At 43.9% G+C, this 18012-nt stretch overlaps 1 protein-coding gene across 2 annotated transcripts in view; it reads left to right on the top strand.

Annotated features, from left to right (window-relative positions):
- The window catches only part of LOC129680858 (ATP-dependent translocase ABCB1), a 64376-nt gene that overhangs the window by 33326 nt on the left and 13038 nt on the right, over positions 1–18012 (top strand). Inside the window, exons 19-25 of one of the 2 annotated variants that reach the window (XM_055612668.1) lie at positions 1354–1431; positions 4137–4220; positions 6747–6950; positions 10969–11069; positions 12209–12349; positions 15805–15961; positions 17804–18001. In XM_055612668.1, coding sequence (XP_055468643.1) covers positions 1354–1431; positions 4137–4220; positions 6747–6950; positions 10969–11069; positions 12209–12349; positions 15805–15961; positions 17804–18001 — 963 coding nt within the window. The other variant, XM_055612667.1, reaches the window with a different exon arrangement.

Raw genomic sequence — 18012 nt, 5'->3', positions numbered from 1 at the left:
AACCTGTTTGTGGCCCCATCTGGCCTTTACTTACATAGTCCCTCTTTTCCTTTTCCATCTTGACTTGTTTCCTCAGCACGTTTTTCCTCCCTTTCTTTCAGTAACACCCAGAGTGCAACTTGAGAGGCACAAAGGGATACATGGCTGCCCTCATCCATTTCTCTGACACCACAGGAGGTTACAGGGTTGCAATTATACAACCTTTCCCATGCTGCTTTTCTGTTTCTCATCTATAGGTTGCCATTTCCAGTTTCACGTGAAAAGGGGAATATTGCTGCTTCCAAGTCCTTTGCACCCCCCAGGCATTGTGTCGAGGGCTTGGCTGTCATTCCTTCCCAGATGTGGCCTGGCATAGCAGCACACTCGTATCTTACTGTTCTTTCCTGCTTACAGTCCCTCCTCTAGACATTGAACTGTACGGAAGGATGGGGAGATGGAATCCAAAAGGCTTCCTCTTGAAGAGCCACCTTCCTCAATCTGTTTTGATACCAAAGTTTGGCTTTCTCAGTTCCTCCCTTATGGATGGGTGACTATACATTCTTTTTCCAGATTTCACCTTAGGTTCTTGGGCAGCCATTAACAGTGCATCTTTTGTCTCACAAATGTTCCAATTAAATAATAATTTATGCTTACAGCTTGTCTTGGTTAGGTTTCTATTGCTGTGAAGAGACACCATGACTGAGGCAACTCTTATAAAAACAAACAAACAAACAAACAAACATTTATTTGGGGCTGGCTTACAGTTTCAGAGGTTAAGTGCCATTTTCACCACAGCGGGAAGCATGGGGGCATGCAGACATGATGCTGGAGGAGCCGAGATCTCTATATCTTGGTCCACAGGCAGCAAGGAGACTGTGATCCACACTTGGCGGAGCTTGAACATCAGAGACCTCAGAGCCCGCCCCCACAGTGACACGCTTCCTCCAACACGGTCACACCTCCTAATAGTGCCACCCCCCATGACACATGAGTTTATGGGGACCGTAGCTATTCAAACCACCACACAGCTTGTTTCGAGCGGTCCTTCTTTCTAGCTGATTGAACGACCGAGGAGCTGGGAAGGGCTGGCTGGGATTGGGATGGAGTGGGTGAGGCACATCAATGCGTTTGTAGTACACCTCTGGACACCCTGTCACTCAAACACCGGCCTCTGCTAGGCCTCTCCCCACTGCAGCTACATGCCTGGCCCTGTAGTCTAGGGTCACAACAATACAGCCACCCCAGGAACTGAGGCCTTGCGACTGCGTGTATCCTATATCCCCACCACAATAACATCGGTCCCCCTTCCTGCTGTGTAATTGCTGCCTGAGTCCCTGACCAGTCTTCCATGTAACGTGTCCTTGTTCCTCTTAGGGCTTCTCCTTCGGCAAAGCTGGAGAGATCCTCACCAAGCGACTCCGCTACATGGTTTTCAAGTCCATGCTGAAACAGGTATGGCTGTCGAGGGTAGCACCTGGGGGTGAGTACGACTCCTCTCTTGAGCTCCGTGGACATAGATTGTAAGAGCTCCGTCATGCTTCCTAGCTAGAGATTCTGCGTGGGTGCTCAGCCTCATCTCGAGAGGCTGGTGAAACATCCGTAGACGTAGCTTCAGTCTGTCTGCTGCAGCCAGGCACTGGGTTGAGACAAATGCTGTCCCCTCCAGCATTGAGAGACCACAGAAGACAAAGTAATCTTCATTTTCCTCATTCCCCACTCTTTCCTTCTTTCTCCGTGAACCCGGGATACTCTGCCATGACTCTTGCCCTCAGACGATACCCTTCATGCCTTTCATTCCACAGGTCCAAGATCATTGCCTTGACTCATCATTCCTTACTGCCTAGTTTCTTTCAGGAGACTGATGTGTAACCCACAGGCACTGGTAGCTCAGTGACATAATAGGACACAGTCCACCTCACACTTTGTATCTTCAACATGCTTAGAATGGGCAGTGTGGATATTTTCCTTGAAGAAGTAGGATTTGGGAAAGGTATCCCAGGGCAGCCAAGAAGAAGGAGGAAGGACTGTTGTTTGTTTTTTAGTAATTGTGAGAAATTTGCATATGACTTTAAAAATAGCATGTGATCACTAGTCATTTGCTGTTGACTAAAAAGGTGTTCAAACATCCTAGCCCAGGCAAGCCGGAGGCACTGGAGCCCAGCTCGGAAGCAGCAACGTTCCATGAGAAGAAGCCAGTCCCATATTCCCGGCTGTTGCTTTGTTTTTTAAGATTTTTTTTTTAAAATTACGCGTATATGGGGGAGAGGGGAATAATGTGCACATGAGGGTAGGTGTCTGGGGAGGTCAAAAATGGCCTCCGATCCCCTGGGGGTAAAGGTTACTGTGTGCTGCTAACACTGGTGCTGGGAACCAGACTCCGCAAGAGCAGTGTGCCCTTTAACCTCCAGCTTCCTGCGCAGCTGTTTTTGATCCCAAGGTTCTTTCCCAGTCTTCCCAGCCACACTTCAAAAGGTAGCTTGTTAGCTCCAGGTGTTTACAGCCAGGACTGAGTCTGACGTGTGAAAAGGCCCGATTTTATGGTGGCCTTTCACCTTGGGCTTTCTGTCAAGCCATATTCAACACCGGGATTCTACTTACCCTCCCGTGGTAGACCTTGGTAAACCACCGGATGCTCATCTTGCCACCAGCCTGCAGGCTAGCCCTCAAGTCTGCTGTTCTTCAAGAGCTGACTGGATGGCGTCTGCGATTCCCTTTCCATAAACTGTTCAGTACCTCAGACATATGAAAGCCGCTGCTGATGAAGTATAGAATTAAGAATTGCAAGGTAGTCAAACCTGAATGGCCTCTGTTTTCAAGGATGTCGTGTTCCAGGCGGGAAACACTTTAGTACCTGAGAATACTAAAGAGTGCATTGATACGGGCTCTAGTGAATCATTGCACTTTGGTGACTTTTTTTGTTGAGTATGTTCTAGGTAATTCAGTTTCTGCTTTGAGCATCGTTGATTCAGATGTCTATAAAGGCCAAAGTCATTTGTGACAGACATAAGTTCATACTTCAGAACCACAATCTTTCCTCCGCTTGCTTTAATAGATGAGATATCAGAAGGAAAATCTTTCTTTAAATATCGAGCGTTATTTGAATGTACATTGCTTTTGACTTTTTAACCTCATTCATTTATGCTACCCTGACTACAGTTAACTCTTTGGGTGTTTAGCTTCTCTCCTTTGATACTGATAAATGTCTCAAACTTCCAAATTTCCAAACTTGAACTTTTGACTTCTCTTTCCTCAGTAAGCTTACTCCATACCTACTCTTTATGCCTCTCTGTAGCACTGTTCAGACTAAAACCTTGAGGCCTCCCCTCTCTGTTTAATATCTTGCCTCTCCACCAATTGATCGTCAGCCTCATAGCTGCTTTCATCACTTCCATCCTCACCCCAGTGTGGATACAATACGTATGCCACAGGGGAGATTCTATAGTCTGTACAATTGTCAGAGATTGTGCCCGGCATGCATTGCCCAGCCACACCCAGTCATAAGCAATGGCACCCTTTTCCAGCACACGACATCTCCAAGACTCTGTAGGCAACTGCACAGTCATGGGAGAGAGACTCAGGGGAAGCCCGTTGAGAGGAAGAAGTTTATTTAGAGATAATAGTGGTTGTTTGGTTTAGGCTACCACAGCCTGCTCGCTTTGCTTGAGAGATTGAGTGGGCCTAGGCCTCAGTGCTTTTGCGTGTGCTCCATCTTCTCTCAAAAGCTCCTGCCTCCCATGTCTGCTCACAGGGCCCCTTAGAAAGGCCTGCCTTCTCTGTCCCTTCTCTACCTCGTCCCCCACTTCTGTGACATGTTTCTGTCCAGAGTGTTAATTATCATCTAGACGGTGCACGTTTGTTTACTTGTGCCTTCTATCCCAAGAGCTGAGGCCTTAGGGTGACAGCAGCATTGTTAGCCTTCACTGCTTAATACTTGAAGTTATGCTAGTGACAAGGAGAATTTTTTTAAAATATAAATTAACAAACAAAATATTCCAGTCATGTGTTTGTATGTTAACTCTCTCTCCTGCCTATTGAACGTTAAATTCTGGATGCTAAGCGCAGGGGCTATGTGATAGTTAATGTCACTTTCTCCTAGATCTGAGAGTTTCATAAACAGGGCATTTAGATTTAAAAACAAAATGCTTCTTGTGTTACAGGACGTAAGCTGGTTTGATGATCATAAAAACAGCACTGGCGCACTGACCACCAGGCTCGCCAGTGATGCCTCGAATGTTAAAGGGGTATGTGCGCCCCCTGGGTGGGTGGGTGTCTTCATTCCATTTTGATCCAGAGCATGAGACCAAGTTCCTCGCTATAGGTGTTAGTGACTATCTTTAAGAGGATGTACATAGGGGCTGGAGGGGGAAAAATGTAAATATCCATTTAACTCACTGGGATATCACATGTGTTAAACATATATTGCATAGTATGTACCTTCGAAGCATTCTTTTGTGATTGGTGTTTTTCCTACGGTGCACCAAGCATAGTTACTAGAAAAGGGACCACTCTGTGTGCTGCCATTCCCATGAGGCTTTTCCTGAGGAGTGAGTGTTGCTAATGGAAGAGAGAGTATTGACAGCCCGTTTTCCAGGGTTGGTCTGCTTTACTTCTCAGTTATGTAACAGAGAGTTGTCCTTGCTACTCAAGAGGACACATATACCTCTTGTCAGGGTATGTCTAGGTGTCTGGAGCAAAAGGAAGAAAATCTTTCTTAAAATGATTGTAGGAAACAAGACATATATTGGAAATGATTGACCGCATAGAAGAAATAACTTTTGAGTTCTCACATCATCAGGTTTTGATTCCTGGCCGAATACAGTTTCTTCTGTGCCCACCCCTTCATAGCAATACTCCTCATCGAGAAGAGGATGCGAAAACTCAAACATAGTCCCTGTTGTGTCCCTCTCAACCCTGAGCCTTTGGGTCGGTCTTCCATCTTTCAAGCTTCCTGTATGCCAGAACTATACAGATGACGTTTCGGGTTGGAGCTTCCATTAAAATTGCAACATGAACCCACGCAGAAGATTGGAAAATTCTTCAAAGTCTTAGAACTCTCGAGAATTACTTTCATAGTTATCTTTTTTTAATGGATAAATCCAACACCAAAGACTTGTGACAGGTTGTGTAGGACAAAAAAATGAACAAATAAGACATAATTATGTATTTCATGTAACAGACAAGGCTTTTGCCCTCATGCAGTCTGCTTGGTAGGCCAGACCATCAAAAGTGCAAAAGGATGACTAGAGGCAGGACATAAGATTTAGGAGAGGGCCTTTGAGGAAGGGAGGGAGGGAAGGCATGCAGGCCCACCTCAGTGATGTCAAGGAGGCAGAAGGCCTGAAGGAAGGGCAAGTGCAGTTCTTGTAGGAACAGAAGGCTGTTCCGGTAAGATCAGAAAGTGCTGGCATCCCAATTCTAGCACTTTCCTCAGAAAGGAAGATTTTTGCAATCTTTTGATTTACCTTGATTCTTTGGCTCTCATGATCCAAAGCAGGATCTGCCTGTGTCTTAAAGGTTCCAGCAGGGAGATGCTCCAGGCGCTTCTGTCCATCAGCAGGTGCTGTGGGGAGTGAGTTCTGTGAAGGACTCAGATGCTAACAGAGGGAGCACCCTAGTGCGCCCCCATCCTGCAGTCTCCCAGACTGCTGCCCTTGACCCTCACACGAGAAATGTGCAGGAAGAGCTCATTAAAGGTCACTCTGCAATTTGATCTGTGCACAGTTTAGCCAAGGGTCTCTTCAATATAAGTTTATTTGTCTACACCATATATGTGTGTGTATGTATATGAATCATATATATATGCCATATATATGCACCATGAATATATACACATACATGATGGAGAATATATATATTTCCATTTTTTTTTCAAATTAAATAGAAGTAAATTAAACCTAAAATAAGTTTCAAATGAGGCCAGGTATATTTTAATATCCTTAATGGAAACACTAACCTTAGTTTACAAACAATTGGATAACTCACGTAAAAACTGCCTCCATTCCCAGGCTAGTATCGTGGTCAGTGTCTTTAACTGTGCTCATTTGTGTAGCTTGCTTGGGTGATCAGGCTGTGATACATAAAGATTTCCCGGGATTGAAAAATCAGCCAGGGTGAAGAGAGGGTTCAGTGGGTCACAGCACCTTCTCTGCAAGCGTGAGGACCCGAGCTTGAGTGCACAACGCTCACATTAAAAAAGCCGGGCATGGCTGCACATGCCTGTAAAGGAAGACACCACAACCTGCTCTAGCCTCCAACATACTCGTGTACATGGAGCACATAAACACACATGTGCATATATACCCCAATACAAACACGCTGAAAAAAAAAATCAGAATGGAGAAAAAAAGCTAACCAAATCCTGGATTCTTTTTAATGATTTAATTGTTATTATTTTAAGTACATTGGCATTTTGTTTACACGCATGTTGGTGTGAGGGTGTAGTTCCAGTTTTGAAATTATGGACAGATGTGAGCCACCATGTGGGTGCTGGGACTTGAACCTGGTCCTCTGGAAGAGCACCCAGTGCTCTTAACCACTGAGCCACCTCTCCAGCCCCTAAATCCTGGTTTATTGATCTACTTTCCTATTTAAGTAGAAATCAGGAAAATTTAGAAACACAATGAACTTAAGAGTAAACAGTACTTTAGTAACTGAGAAGGTAATTAGTATATTTGCATGAAAGTAAATTGTCCTAATTCTTAAGAGTACATAAACATGTATTTTGCAGTTAATATAAAAACATGTCTCTCATTTGTTGTGTTTTTCAGGCTATGGGTTCCAGGCTTGCTGTAATTACCCAGAATGTAGCAAATCTTGGGACAGGAATTATCATATCCTTAATCTATGGCTGGCAGCTGACGCTTTTACTGGTAGTGATCATACCGCTCATTATATTGGGTGGAATTATTGAGTTGAAACTGTTGTCTGGTCAAGCTCTGAAAGACAAGAAAGAATTAGAGGTTTCTGGGAAGGTGAGTCAAACTAAATGCATTTTTTTTTTTTTGAGACAGGGTTTTTCTGCCGTGGCTGTGCTGATGAGGCTCTGCTGGACCCCACAAAGATCCACTTTCCTCTGCCTCCACAAGTGTTAGGATTACAGGCGTGCACCACCACACCCAGCTCGAAGCATAATTCTTAGCAGAAAAACAATTCTTGGTGTGATGTTTGGCAGTTCGCTGCTGCTGGCTGTGCTATGCTCTGAGGGTGTTTTTTTAACATTAGTTTCCTGCAGATTCACAACAGAAGAAAAAGTGGGGAAACACCTCTCTGGTCTGAAAGACTGACGGCTGCTTTTCATGGCTTTTCTGGGTTCAGGCCATTGCCTCCAGTTTCTCCCAGGTTCCCATCCAGCCCTCTCCTTCCTTCCATTCTTTTTTTTTCCCTGTCCTGTTTCTTCTCTGCCCACTTTCTCTGTTTTTTTGTCTTTCTTGCTCTAAACCATTCCTGTATTCCGGAATGTGGACCCATTTTGTATTTCGTGATTGGGGATATTCGTTATGGAAAAGTCCTAAGAGTATGTGTTCTTTCCATTTTAGATTGCTGCCCTTTCCCCTTTGTGGTGCCTTCTCCTTCCCCCATATCTGTTGTCCTTCACTTGATCCTGTTTGTTGTGCACACCTAGCTAATTTTTTTCTTCACAGCTTAACAAATGCTTTTGTGGGACTTACTGGATTTCCTTCCCGTGTTTTATTTCTTGCAGTGACACTATCAGGTATGTTCTGTTATAACCAGATTTTTTTTTCAGGTGAAGCTGATGGATAAGTAGGCTTATGCATTTCCTGCCTTCAAGCCAGTCACTCCCAGAGGCAGGATTCAAACTCAGGCAGAGAATTATCGAGGAATCCACATTCTGTTATGGTGGATCATAATCAGACATTACATGCTGTCTGCAGAAATAAGAGTTTGGATCAGGGCTGACCCCTTCCCAGTGTCTACTAGGGCTAAATCTACTGATGGACATTCTGAATTCCCAAGATTTTAGGGCCTGGTCCACTGGAGGTGGGAGGGGCTTGGGTTCCCAGTGTGTGTGTGTGTGTGTGTGTGTGTGTGCGCGCGCGCACATGGGTGTACTTTATCTCCTAGCCATGCACCTTACTGATGTGAGTGATGAGGGAGGCCCTGGAAGTTAGTTATCACCAAGATTCCTCATCCTGCTTTCTTGGAGTTCCTTTGAGGGAAATACTTTTGATCAGCTTTCTCACCTCCAAACCATTGTTTCTGGGGTCAGATGTCACAGTGTGAATACCCTTAGTCCTTCTGAGTCAAACAACATTAGTTGCAGTTGGAAAAGATCAAGTTGCAGAACACTCAATTAGCCAAGAGAAGGTCCAAATAAATAGAACTTAAAATTGTATGCTTATTACTACTGGGAATGTGGAGGATCATTAGGAGATTTTAAAATTTTTATTTAATAAAAAATTTTAATTACTTTATATATGTCATATATACATGTGATATATATTATTTTATGTGGGTTATATGCACATGAATACAGGTGCCATAGAGGCCAGAGATGTCAAATACTCCTGGAGATACAAGTAGTTATGAGCCTCCTGATGTGATTATTGAGAACTGAATTGGGGTCCTCTGGAACAGCAATATGGGCATGTAATTGCTGAGCCATTTCTCCAGCCCTATTAGGGCATATTTTTAGGGGGAAAATGCTGACACTATAGCAAATTTATAAGAAATGGAATGATTTCTGGACAAATACAACCTACCAAATTGAATCTAAGGAATTTAGGAAATGAAATACAACAAAAACATGAGATTGAATGATAAGTTTCCCAGCCAAAAAAAGTCCATATGAGACAAAGAAGAAAGGAAAGAAACCTCTCCAAACTTATTCTGTGCGGCTAAGAAGCTACATTACCCAGGTACTAATACCTGATAAGGACAAAAAAGAAACCAAACAACCTTACAGAACAACAACAAGACCCCCAGAAAACGACAGCAGTGTGTCCAGTAAACAGACGCAAAAATTTTCACACTCTATGTGCAAAATGAATAAGAAAGAGGGCTGGCCAAGAAAAAGCTTATGCAGACAGGCATGGTGAACGCTTGTGGTCCTGACATTCACGAGACAGGAAGAAAGACACGCCGGGCTATGGAGTGAGATGCTGTCTCAAGAAATCAAACCAGGAAAGGTACGCTGTGGTAGATCATCCTAAGAAATCACCCTTGGGATGCAAGAAAAGCTCAGTACACACAATTCAGAACTGAGGCACATGAGTAAACACGGTTATCTGAGGAAATCCAGACACAGCGGTTGAAGAAATTCCACATCCCCTCTTGATGAAAGGCTTTGACTAGTGTAGAAGGATCACGCATACTAAATGTTGTGCGTGGCATGTGTAGAGCTAATACCATGAAACAAGAAAAAGCTGGAAGCATTTCTTTAAAATCAGGAGTAAAAGAGCAACTAATATCACTTCTGCTCAATTTTAGCTGGAGAGATCACACGTGAGAAATATTATAAAGGCAGGAAAGACACAAAATACTATGTATATTAAACAGGAAAAGATTTGACTGAAAGACTGCCAGAGCTCATGAATTCACTAAAGCAGCATATACAAACAAAAGCTAACTTGTAAACATCAGTAGCTGTTTCTCACACCAGCCAGCACTTCACTAAGACAAGTTAGGAATCCGTTCCTAATAACTATGACAACAAGGTCCCTAATAACCCCAATTCCTAAGGATTTTCACTCTACAACTGAGAACTGATGAAAGAAGTTGAAGACCATACAAGGAAGGACAGCCTCCTGTGTTCATGAACCGGGAAATGATATTCAGAATCCATATGACTCAAGGCAATTTGCAAATTCATTTTCTACAGGCAAGCTACACAAAGAGAAAAGTGGTTAAAATAAGGTGTGTGTGTATCATTGAGTATTATTCAGACACAATGAAAAAATTCACTTGCAGAAAAATGGAATTGGAGTATACCGTGCTAAATGAGACAAAGCAAGCAAGAATCTGATTTGCTTCATGGGTAGATTAGGTTAAGATGAGAGAAGAAAACTGTCTCGGACTGAGAAGGGGCGAGGAGAGAGGGTGAAAGAGTAGATGGACATGATATGGAAATACCAGTGAATCCTGTTCATTTGTACCATTACTATTTGTTAATGACAAACAGCATTTGCTCCCTTTGACCTGGTGTTTGTACCTTCAAGAATTTTCCTAACTATTTCGTATTGATAAATGCTCCTATTCAAAGGTATTTTAGAAATGCTGATTTTCATAAGATTTGAAAGTACTTCTAGGTATGCAGTGTTAAGGTTGTCTGTTACACCATACTGCATATATTTAATAACCTTGGAAAATGCTCTTTATTTTATTTAAAACAGTATAGAATTCAGAATCTATTTTGTTATTAAAGATGTATATGCTTGGGGGGAAAAAAGCAATGTTTAAGTTAATGTGTAACATGATAATATGTAACTTTTTGTTTTGTTACATATTCCAGATACTATGTTTTAAAACAATGGAACTTATAATGAGAAAAATACTACATTTTAAAAGATATGAGAAGCCAGGTATCATGGTGAATGGCAGTATTAACAGCACTTGAACTGAAGTGAGACATTCTCATGTTTTAAACCAATCTTGCTTATTTTGAAGACCCTGTCTCAAATAAATAAATAAGCAAACTAAAACAATTATAAGGTTAGGATTTGTCCACTGTAGAAGAAAGAGCACTATTAAGGACATACTGAATTCTCAAGATACCTTTTTTAAAGCCAAGTAAAGATATTGACTTCAGGCAGTCTGTCAACTTTAGTCTCTATAAAGATGGGGGAAAGATTAGTTGATCTCACAGTTGGCTCTGAATCCAGTTTGAGAAATTACTTAATATTCTTTTTCAGTAGAGAAGATGCTCATAGATAATACTAAATGCTCAATTCAGTATAATAAATTACTTTTATTAATATGGTTTATAGGATTCAAATTAACTTCCTGTTGGATCTTGTGCCTGCTGTGTTACAGATTGCTACTGAAGCAATAGAAAACTTCCGCACTGTCGTCTCTCTGACCCGGGAGCAGAAGTTTGAAAATATGTATGCACAGAGCCTGCAGATACCATACAGGTAAGGAGCCCTGAAGACTAGCCAGGGCTCTGAGGAGATTTCCAAGCAGGACTGCAGCTTTCAGGATTGCTTTTGCGAGAAGGCAGATGAAGAAAGTGCTAGAACCAACACCTGAGATTATCAAGAGATGACTATAGAGATGTGGGCCTAGTCAGAGGCATCTGTGAACCAGTGAAGGCTCGTGACCCATGGAGGGAGGGAAGAGGACAGCTGGTGTCCAGTTGGGATAATGACCCACTGAATAGTGTGTATTTGGGGTGAAGGTTTTCTATGGAACATGAAGTCAGAGGTGTTGTAGGACACAAAGGGGTCTCCTAGGGATATTTTCTGTTCCTTTCTTTCCTGGGGAGACCTTCTCTTCTCCCTTTACCCCAGCAGTATACATACGGCTCTAAAAGTGACCAGGACATGAGCAAGGCCAATCCTGGAGTCTCAGCTTCTCCTCTAGGACAAGGCAAGAACTGGGCCTTATTATTTCCAACCACCTTTGTCATAGTCATGGCAGGCCCTCTTTTTTTCTGGAAACATTTCCATTTGAAATCTCTGGAAGCAAAGACATGAACAAAGTTGGTGGGTTTAAACCAGAGTTGGAAGGTCAAAGGGCTGCCCATCCCCACCCTGTTCCTGCCCACACCTCCACTCTCTAGATCTTTGATGGTCAGAAATTCTTGAAATGTTAATCCTTTGTAAAGCCTTCCCAGGCTCCAGACAGTTAAGGGCTTTTTCTTCCCATAGCACATTTCCCTGAATTCCCTCCACTGCGCTGATACTCTGCAACTCATCTTGAGGCCCACATGCAAAGACAGGCCTGCACCCTGTCATCCACAGCTTGAGTGTTGGGTAGATGTGTTGGGAGGTGTCCTATTCTTCTGGACCCCAGTGTTGTATGTCCCACAGTGGGGGAAAGGGAAGGACCATTCATTTGTTAATGTAAAGCAGGCTCTTCTCAGGACTCCAGGCCTAGTTATCTTACATCAGCCCACTGAGATGTAACAATCTCCTAAAGATGAAGACAGCACCGAGTCTCAGAGATGAGGCAGTTTCCTAAGTTCACACAGCTAAGCAGACGGGGATCAATTGAATTGATCTGAACTGACTGAGAAATGAGATGGAGCGGATGTGGGTTGTCTTCTTTCCAGAAATGCTTTGAAGAAAGCGCACGTCTTCGGGATCGCCTTCTCATTCACGCAGGCCATGATGTACTTCTCCTACGCTGCTTGTTTCCGGTTTGGCGCCTACCTGGTGGCGCGTGAACTCATGACTTTTGAGAATGTTATGTTGTAAGTACTGGATTCTTAAATAGGTAATTATATGAATATATTGCTTTTCTCCAGGCCTTTGAACCAAGGACATTTGCTGACACACCAGTCTTAGATTTAAAACCTTAGATGTCAAATCCATCTTCTAATTAGTGAGGGCCAGAGGGATCTTGTGAAAAGTGGCCATTTTTAAAAGATCCCACCTTGAAACTCTGTAGGAGGAAAAATTAACCGTCCATGTGTCTTATTTAGTTGTAGTTTAAAAAAATTTTCCTTTAGCATGTGTATTGAATCCCCAAAAGAGGAAGTGACTGATCCCAGTGTTCTGGACTACTCTCAGGCATCAGACCTGTTCCAGGCTCACTGTTTACTACGACATGTGACACGTGAAATGCGTATGGAGAAAGGCAGGGAAGGAGTTACCAACAAAGCAAAGGGCCTTTGAAGGGTATGTGATGGGTGAGGAAAATGAAAGTTTCCCCTGTTTTAAAAATAGTTTAGCAATAAACTTAATCAAACATGGTACCCATTAAAACAGGAGGTGTAGGCCAATTTAGAGGAAGTGTGTAGGCATAAACATTGACAACTAGGTTCTTTCTAGTCTGTGCTGTGATAGCCATGTCATAAAAGTAGGTGTGTGTGTCTTAGCAGCTGCATGATGTGATATGTAAGGAGATTTTTTCCCCCCATAGGCTTTGTGAAAATTTGATGCCATTCCCACAACCAGCTACTAAGTCTCAGAAATATGGAATTTAAAACATTGTTTTGTGCATAAGTCAGTTGTACTTGTTATATAAATTTTACGTGCCATACAATAGGTGTGGTTCAAGGAAGTTTATTAGAGACAGAGACAGCGGGAGAACATAGAAGAGAAAAGGGGGGATGAGGAGAGAGAGAAAGAAATTGAGAGAGCGCAAGGGAGAGTTGGGGGGCAGGGTGGCGGGCGGGTTATATTCTGTACACCTGGCGCAGCTGATGGCATAGGATCCAGGTGGTGACTCAGGACATTGGCAGGACCCTAAAGGCCCCTGAGGGCAGGCCAATTGAATTGCCAGTACACCAACCTAACATTCTTCCCTTTTTGTTTCATTAAAACTGAGGAATTTGGAAGGGGTGGATAGAGAGAGAGAAAGTGGGAAAGAGGGAGAGGAGAAGAGGGGAGAGGGAGAAGGGAAAGCAAGAGCTCAAAAGTGGCCAGGTTACATGCTGAGGAGGAGGAAAGCTTCTGCCCTGGAAAGTTTAGGGTAGAGGGTGGGGTTTGCCAGCCATGCCCAGCAGCAGGTAGGGACCCAACAGTACTGATCTGAGTTGGGCATAAAAGTTCTCATCAAACTTGACTTCTGTGTTACCGGATTGGGTAGTTGGTTGTGGGCAAAAGTCAGAGCTGTCCCTGTGTATGCTTCATCTTGCAGCAGCCTTGTAGTAGTGGGACGTAGAGTGGGGGGGGGAGGGGTGGTGGAAGAAGAGAGAGAATATATAAACGAACGAGCACACCAAGCATTACAAAACCTTCTGAGTCACAGACATCCTGCTCATGTTTGTTGACCGAATAAGTCACAAGGCAAACCCCAATTCAAAGGGTTGGGAACCACACTTTATCTTCTAAACAGAAGTATTTGCAAAGGTTGGAGAGAGATGAAAGGCTTGACTATTTTCTAACCATCCACACTGCTATGCATTTAAGGAAAAAGTGTCTTATCTAAAACCTTTAAAAAAATATTTGAGATAGTTCGTCCTGATAAATCTTATTGATGAAGTGATATGAGCTAATTCAAGACAAGTTAAAGTATATAAATTCAGGTTTATTGGGAGCAGCTTTGCCTCCATGCAGGGGGGGGGTTGGGCAGAGAGAGAGAGAAAGGAAAGCACATGCAGAGAGAGAAGAGAGAGAAACCACAGAAAGAAGGAAGAAGAGGAGAGGAGAACCAAAACTTCTGGATTATATAGTGAAGATCCTCTGGAGGGCGGTGAAGCCCTGGCCCTGGGCTGAGGAGTTCAGGGTAGAGGGCAAGGTATGCCAGCCACATCCTACAGCAGGACCCAGGGATGCTGGGAGAACCTGGAGGCCAGGTCCACTTTGGAATGTAAATATGCACCTCAGCGTCTTGTCTCCCTGTCTGAAACCCAGCACCTCCCAACTGTTTAATTTCTTGTTGCTCTCACTCTTTGTAAGTTACTCTTTGAATATACACTTTTTAAATATAAGTATCCATAAGGAACTCTTCAGGTAGTGAGTGCACCTTGTTCTTTGGATACCATAGTTACTTTTGCTGTTAACTGTGATAAAGTGTCCTGACAAAAGCAACTTGGAGAAAGAGTTACTCCAGACTCCCAGTCTGAGGGAGCACATTCCATCGTGACAGGGAAAGTATGTCAGCAGGAGTGCAGACAAGGCCAGCTGGTCACATTGCACCAGCCGTCAGGAGACAGAATGAACAGGAAGTTAGGACCGGATATAAAACTTCAAGGTCTGTCCCAGTAACCCACTTTCTCCTGCAAGGTTCCAGTTCCTAAAAGTAACACAACCTTCCCTGACAGAGCCACCAGTGGGGACCAAGTGTCCAAGTACATGAGCCTGAGGGTGGAGAACACATTTCATATTCAGTCACAACACTGAGCACTTTCCCATTCTTCCCTAAACCCCAAAGTAAGCCAATGACCAAGTAATGAATGACTTCCTTAATCATTGTCGTTCGGATAAGTACAAAGGATATTGACAAGATACTCAGTCACTAGCACTGTAATCAGGACAGAGAGCCCAGCACCCTGCTCTGTTTAGAAAATACTGATTAGAAAAGGGCTCATTTTTTTTTTTCTTTTCAACTCTAACCAAACTCTTGAACACATAAAGGGAAACAGAGCATTCTTATGAGAGTGTTTTGACAAAGAATGTGAGCAGTTTGTCACGGCTGCCAGACGCTGGTACGTGGCAAGGGACAAAGGTGGGAGACCTCAGGCATGGCCTCTGGGACCAGGGAGGCTGGAGTGGAGTGTTGTCTGGCCTGCCTGGGAAGGAGCAGGTGACAGCATTCTTCCATTCTTGCCTCAAGCCCACAGCCCTAGGTATAGTGATTCTAACCCACTCCAGGTACAGAGGAGGCCTTAGGAACCCTGGTGGCTTCTATCTCAAGGGTTCCCACTGACAGTAAAGCAGAGGACCCAAAGCCGACTAAGGACTGCAGGGAGCACCACTCTCTCTTCCTGAGAGAACTAGACCTTGGGAGAATTAGGCCAGCTCCTGGTTGCTGTCCTTCATCTTCTGGTATAGCTGAGGCATTACCAGTGGGGGAAGTGGGTGTGAGAGGTATCAGGCCTAGGCTGACTCAGGGAGGGACTATGGTGGTGTCGTCATAGCTCCTCTGTGTGATGTTTTTCTATCAGAGCAGTGGTCATGCAGCATTCTGCTCCTGGGTGTAGAATTGGCAGCTTGCTTCCACAGCAGCACATGGTTTTTGTTTGTTTGGTTTGGTTTTCAGGGTGTTTTCAGCTGTTGTCTTTGGTGCCATGGCAGCTGGGAATGCGAGTTCATTCGCTCCTGACTATGCAAAAGCCAAAGTAGCAGCATCACATATCATCAGGATCATTGAGAAAGTCCCTTCCATTGACAGCTACAGCACGGAAGGCCTAAAGCCTGTGAGTTTGTTCTTTCACTTATGTGACCTGCTAACCCCATGGTTAAAAGTAGTTGAAGAAGAAGCTTAATAAAATCTGTGCTTCTTGACATATATTGATTCTGATATAAAATTGCCCAGGCCTTGGGTTTTATTTCATTAAAACTGATGGACGGTAAAAGCCAGTACTTTCACACGGCAGTTACAGAGAGAGATAAGAATACTGTCCTCTTGGTAGGCCAAGTCTAGAGGAAAAGCTTTATTGCATTTGTGTTATGTGTTTGGATGGTGTTAACGCCTCCGTATAAATCCACGATTCTCTTTTTGAAAAGATTTTTAATTTTGTTTTTATTTGGTTATATATGTGTGTGGGAGGTGTTCTCTTGCTGTGATGCTCAGGTGGGGTCAGAGGGCAACTTTAAGAGTTGGATCCAGGGGTTGAACTCAGGTTGTCAGGCTCAGCAGCAAGGTTCCTACCTATGGAAGCATCTTGCTGGCCAAGGCATTGATTCTCTTAGAGTCTGTTTATTAAATCTTGGCTTTTTGAAGTGAAGTTCAACTTCATTTCAAAGTTCATAGCAGAATTTTACATTTGTTAGTAACCACCTGGCTGGGGTCTTTTTGCTCTCCATGGATAGAATCCATGAGCATGACGGTTAGAACGCTTTCATTCTCAGGAGTTCTAAGCCCTTGAGTGCCTATGCCATAGGGAGCTGAACTAGCAGGCTCTGAGCTTTGAGAACTGGGGAGCCTATTACCCCAGACTTTCAAAGCCAGAGACTATGGCTGCTAGGTGCTGTGGCAGAGATTTAGTGCTCTAGGCTTTTATTACAAACTGCCCTGGTAATTTGAAACTATTAAAATTCTCACTGACCATCAGCAGTGAGCAGTAGCCGCTGGCGGCACTTGCTAAATGTTACAGCTGTTGGGCAGGACTCCATGTTCGGTCCCTTAACTCCTACAGCAGTTAGCATTACAGGTCTTGAGCCTGGGGTCTCAGGACTTTGGTCCTTAAAGCTTCGCGGTTCTTCCAACAGCTGGAGCCTAGAGTCTGTATAGCTCTTCACAATCACGTCTCCCTCTGCTTCCCATCCACGTCATTCTCTACAACGCTTCAGTTACCCTTCACTGACATGGCAGCTATTGCTCCCCTGCTGGCTGCTGCCACTGCTGCCTCTTCGCTGTGTGGTCAGCTCAGTCCACTCTGTTGATGAGAAAGAGCAAAAGGAGCAAGCGAAGACCTATCTATCAAGACAAGTATATCAAGACTATATTGACACTAAATGCAGGTCTTCTGTTGAGCATTAGTGCTCTCCTGCTGTCTTGGGTGGAAATGCTTGCTGGAGACTTCCACAGCAAACTATTTAGAACAGCTCCAGATGGAAATCATGCCCCCTCCCCCCCATTGAAAGTGTGCTTTTTGCAGCAAGCAGCTGTAATTGCAATACCACTTTCTTCAGATACTCACGATGTGTTCAGTGCAGCCAAAACAGCATGAGGGCAGTTCCTGCAGCTCTCAAAGGAGTTGCTTAGCTGACAATCTTCTGCTCAAGGAAGCCAGATAATAAGAGAAGGACCTGTTGAATCGCCCATTTTTGAACTCCTTTAGTCCTTCATACAAAGGATTAAAAGGGTGTGTACGATAAAGACAGTGAGTACTCAGCACAGAGCCAAAGGTACTTGATAGTATTTAACAGTATTTAAGAGTATTTACTAGTATTTAGGAGTTGTTCCAGCACCCATGGAACAGTGAGTGGGCCCTTTTGGTCCCTCTTACCTGGCAGCTGGAGGTAGCTAGGGTCAGCTCTGCTCTATGCTTTCAATATTGCTGTAATTGAATTGACTGCTGCCATTCTCACTCTAGAATCAGTTAGAAGGAAATGTGAGATTTAATGGAGTCGTGTTCAACTATCCGACCCGACCCAACATCCCAGTGCTTCAGGGGCTGAGCCTGGAGGTGAAGAAGGGCCAGACGCTCGCCCTGGTGGGCAGCAGTGGCTGCGGGAAGAGCACAGTGGTCCAGCTGCTGGAGCGGTTCTACGACCCCCTGGCCGGGACAGTGGTGAGCACGCT

Source organism: Psammomys obesus, unplaced genomic scaffold (assembly GCF_907164565.1).
Source record: "Psammomys obesus unplaced genomic scaffold, mPsaObe1.curated_primary_1811, whole genome shotgun sequence".
Taxonomy (NCBI): Eukaryota; Metazoa; Chordata; class Mammalia; order Rodentia; family Muridae; genus Psammomys; species Psammomys obesus.
Note: the sequence above shows the minus strand (reverse complement) of the source record. Positions and strands in the feature narration are given on the sequence as shown.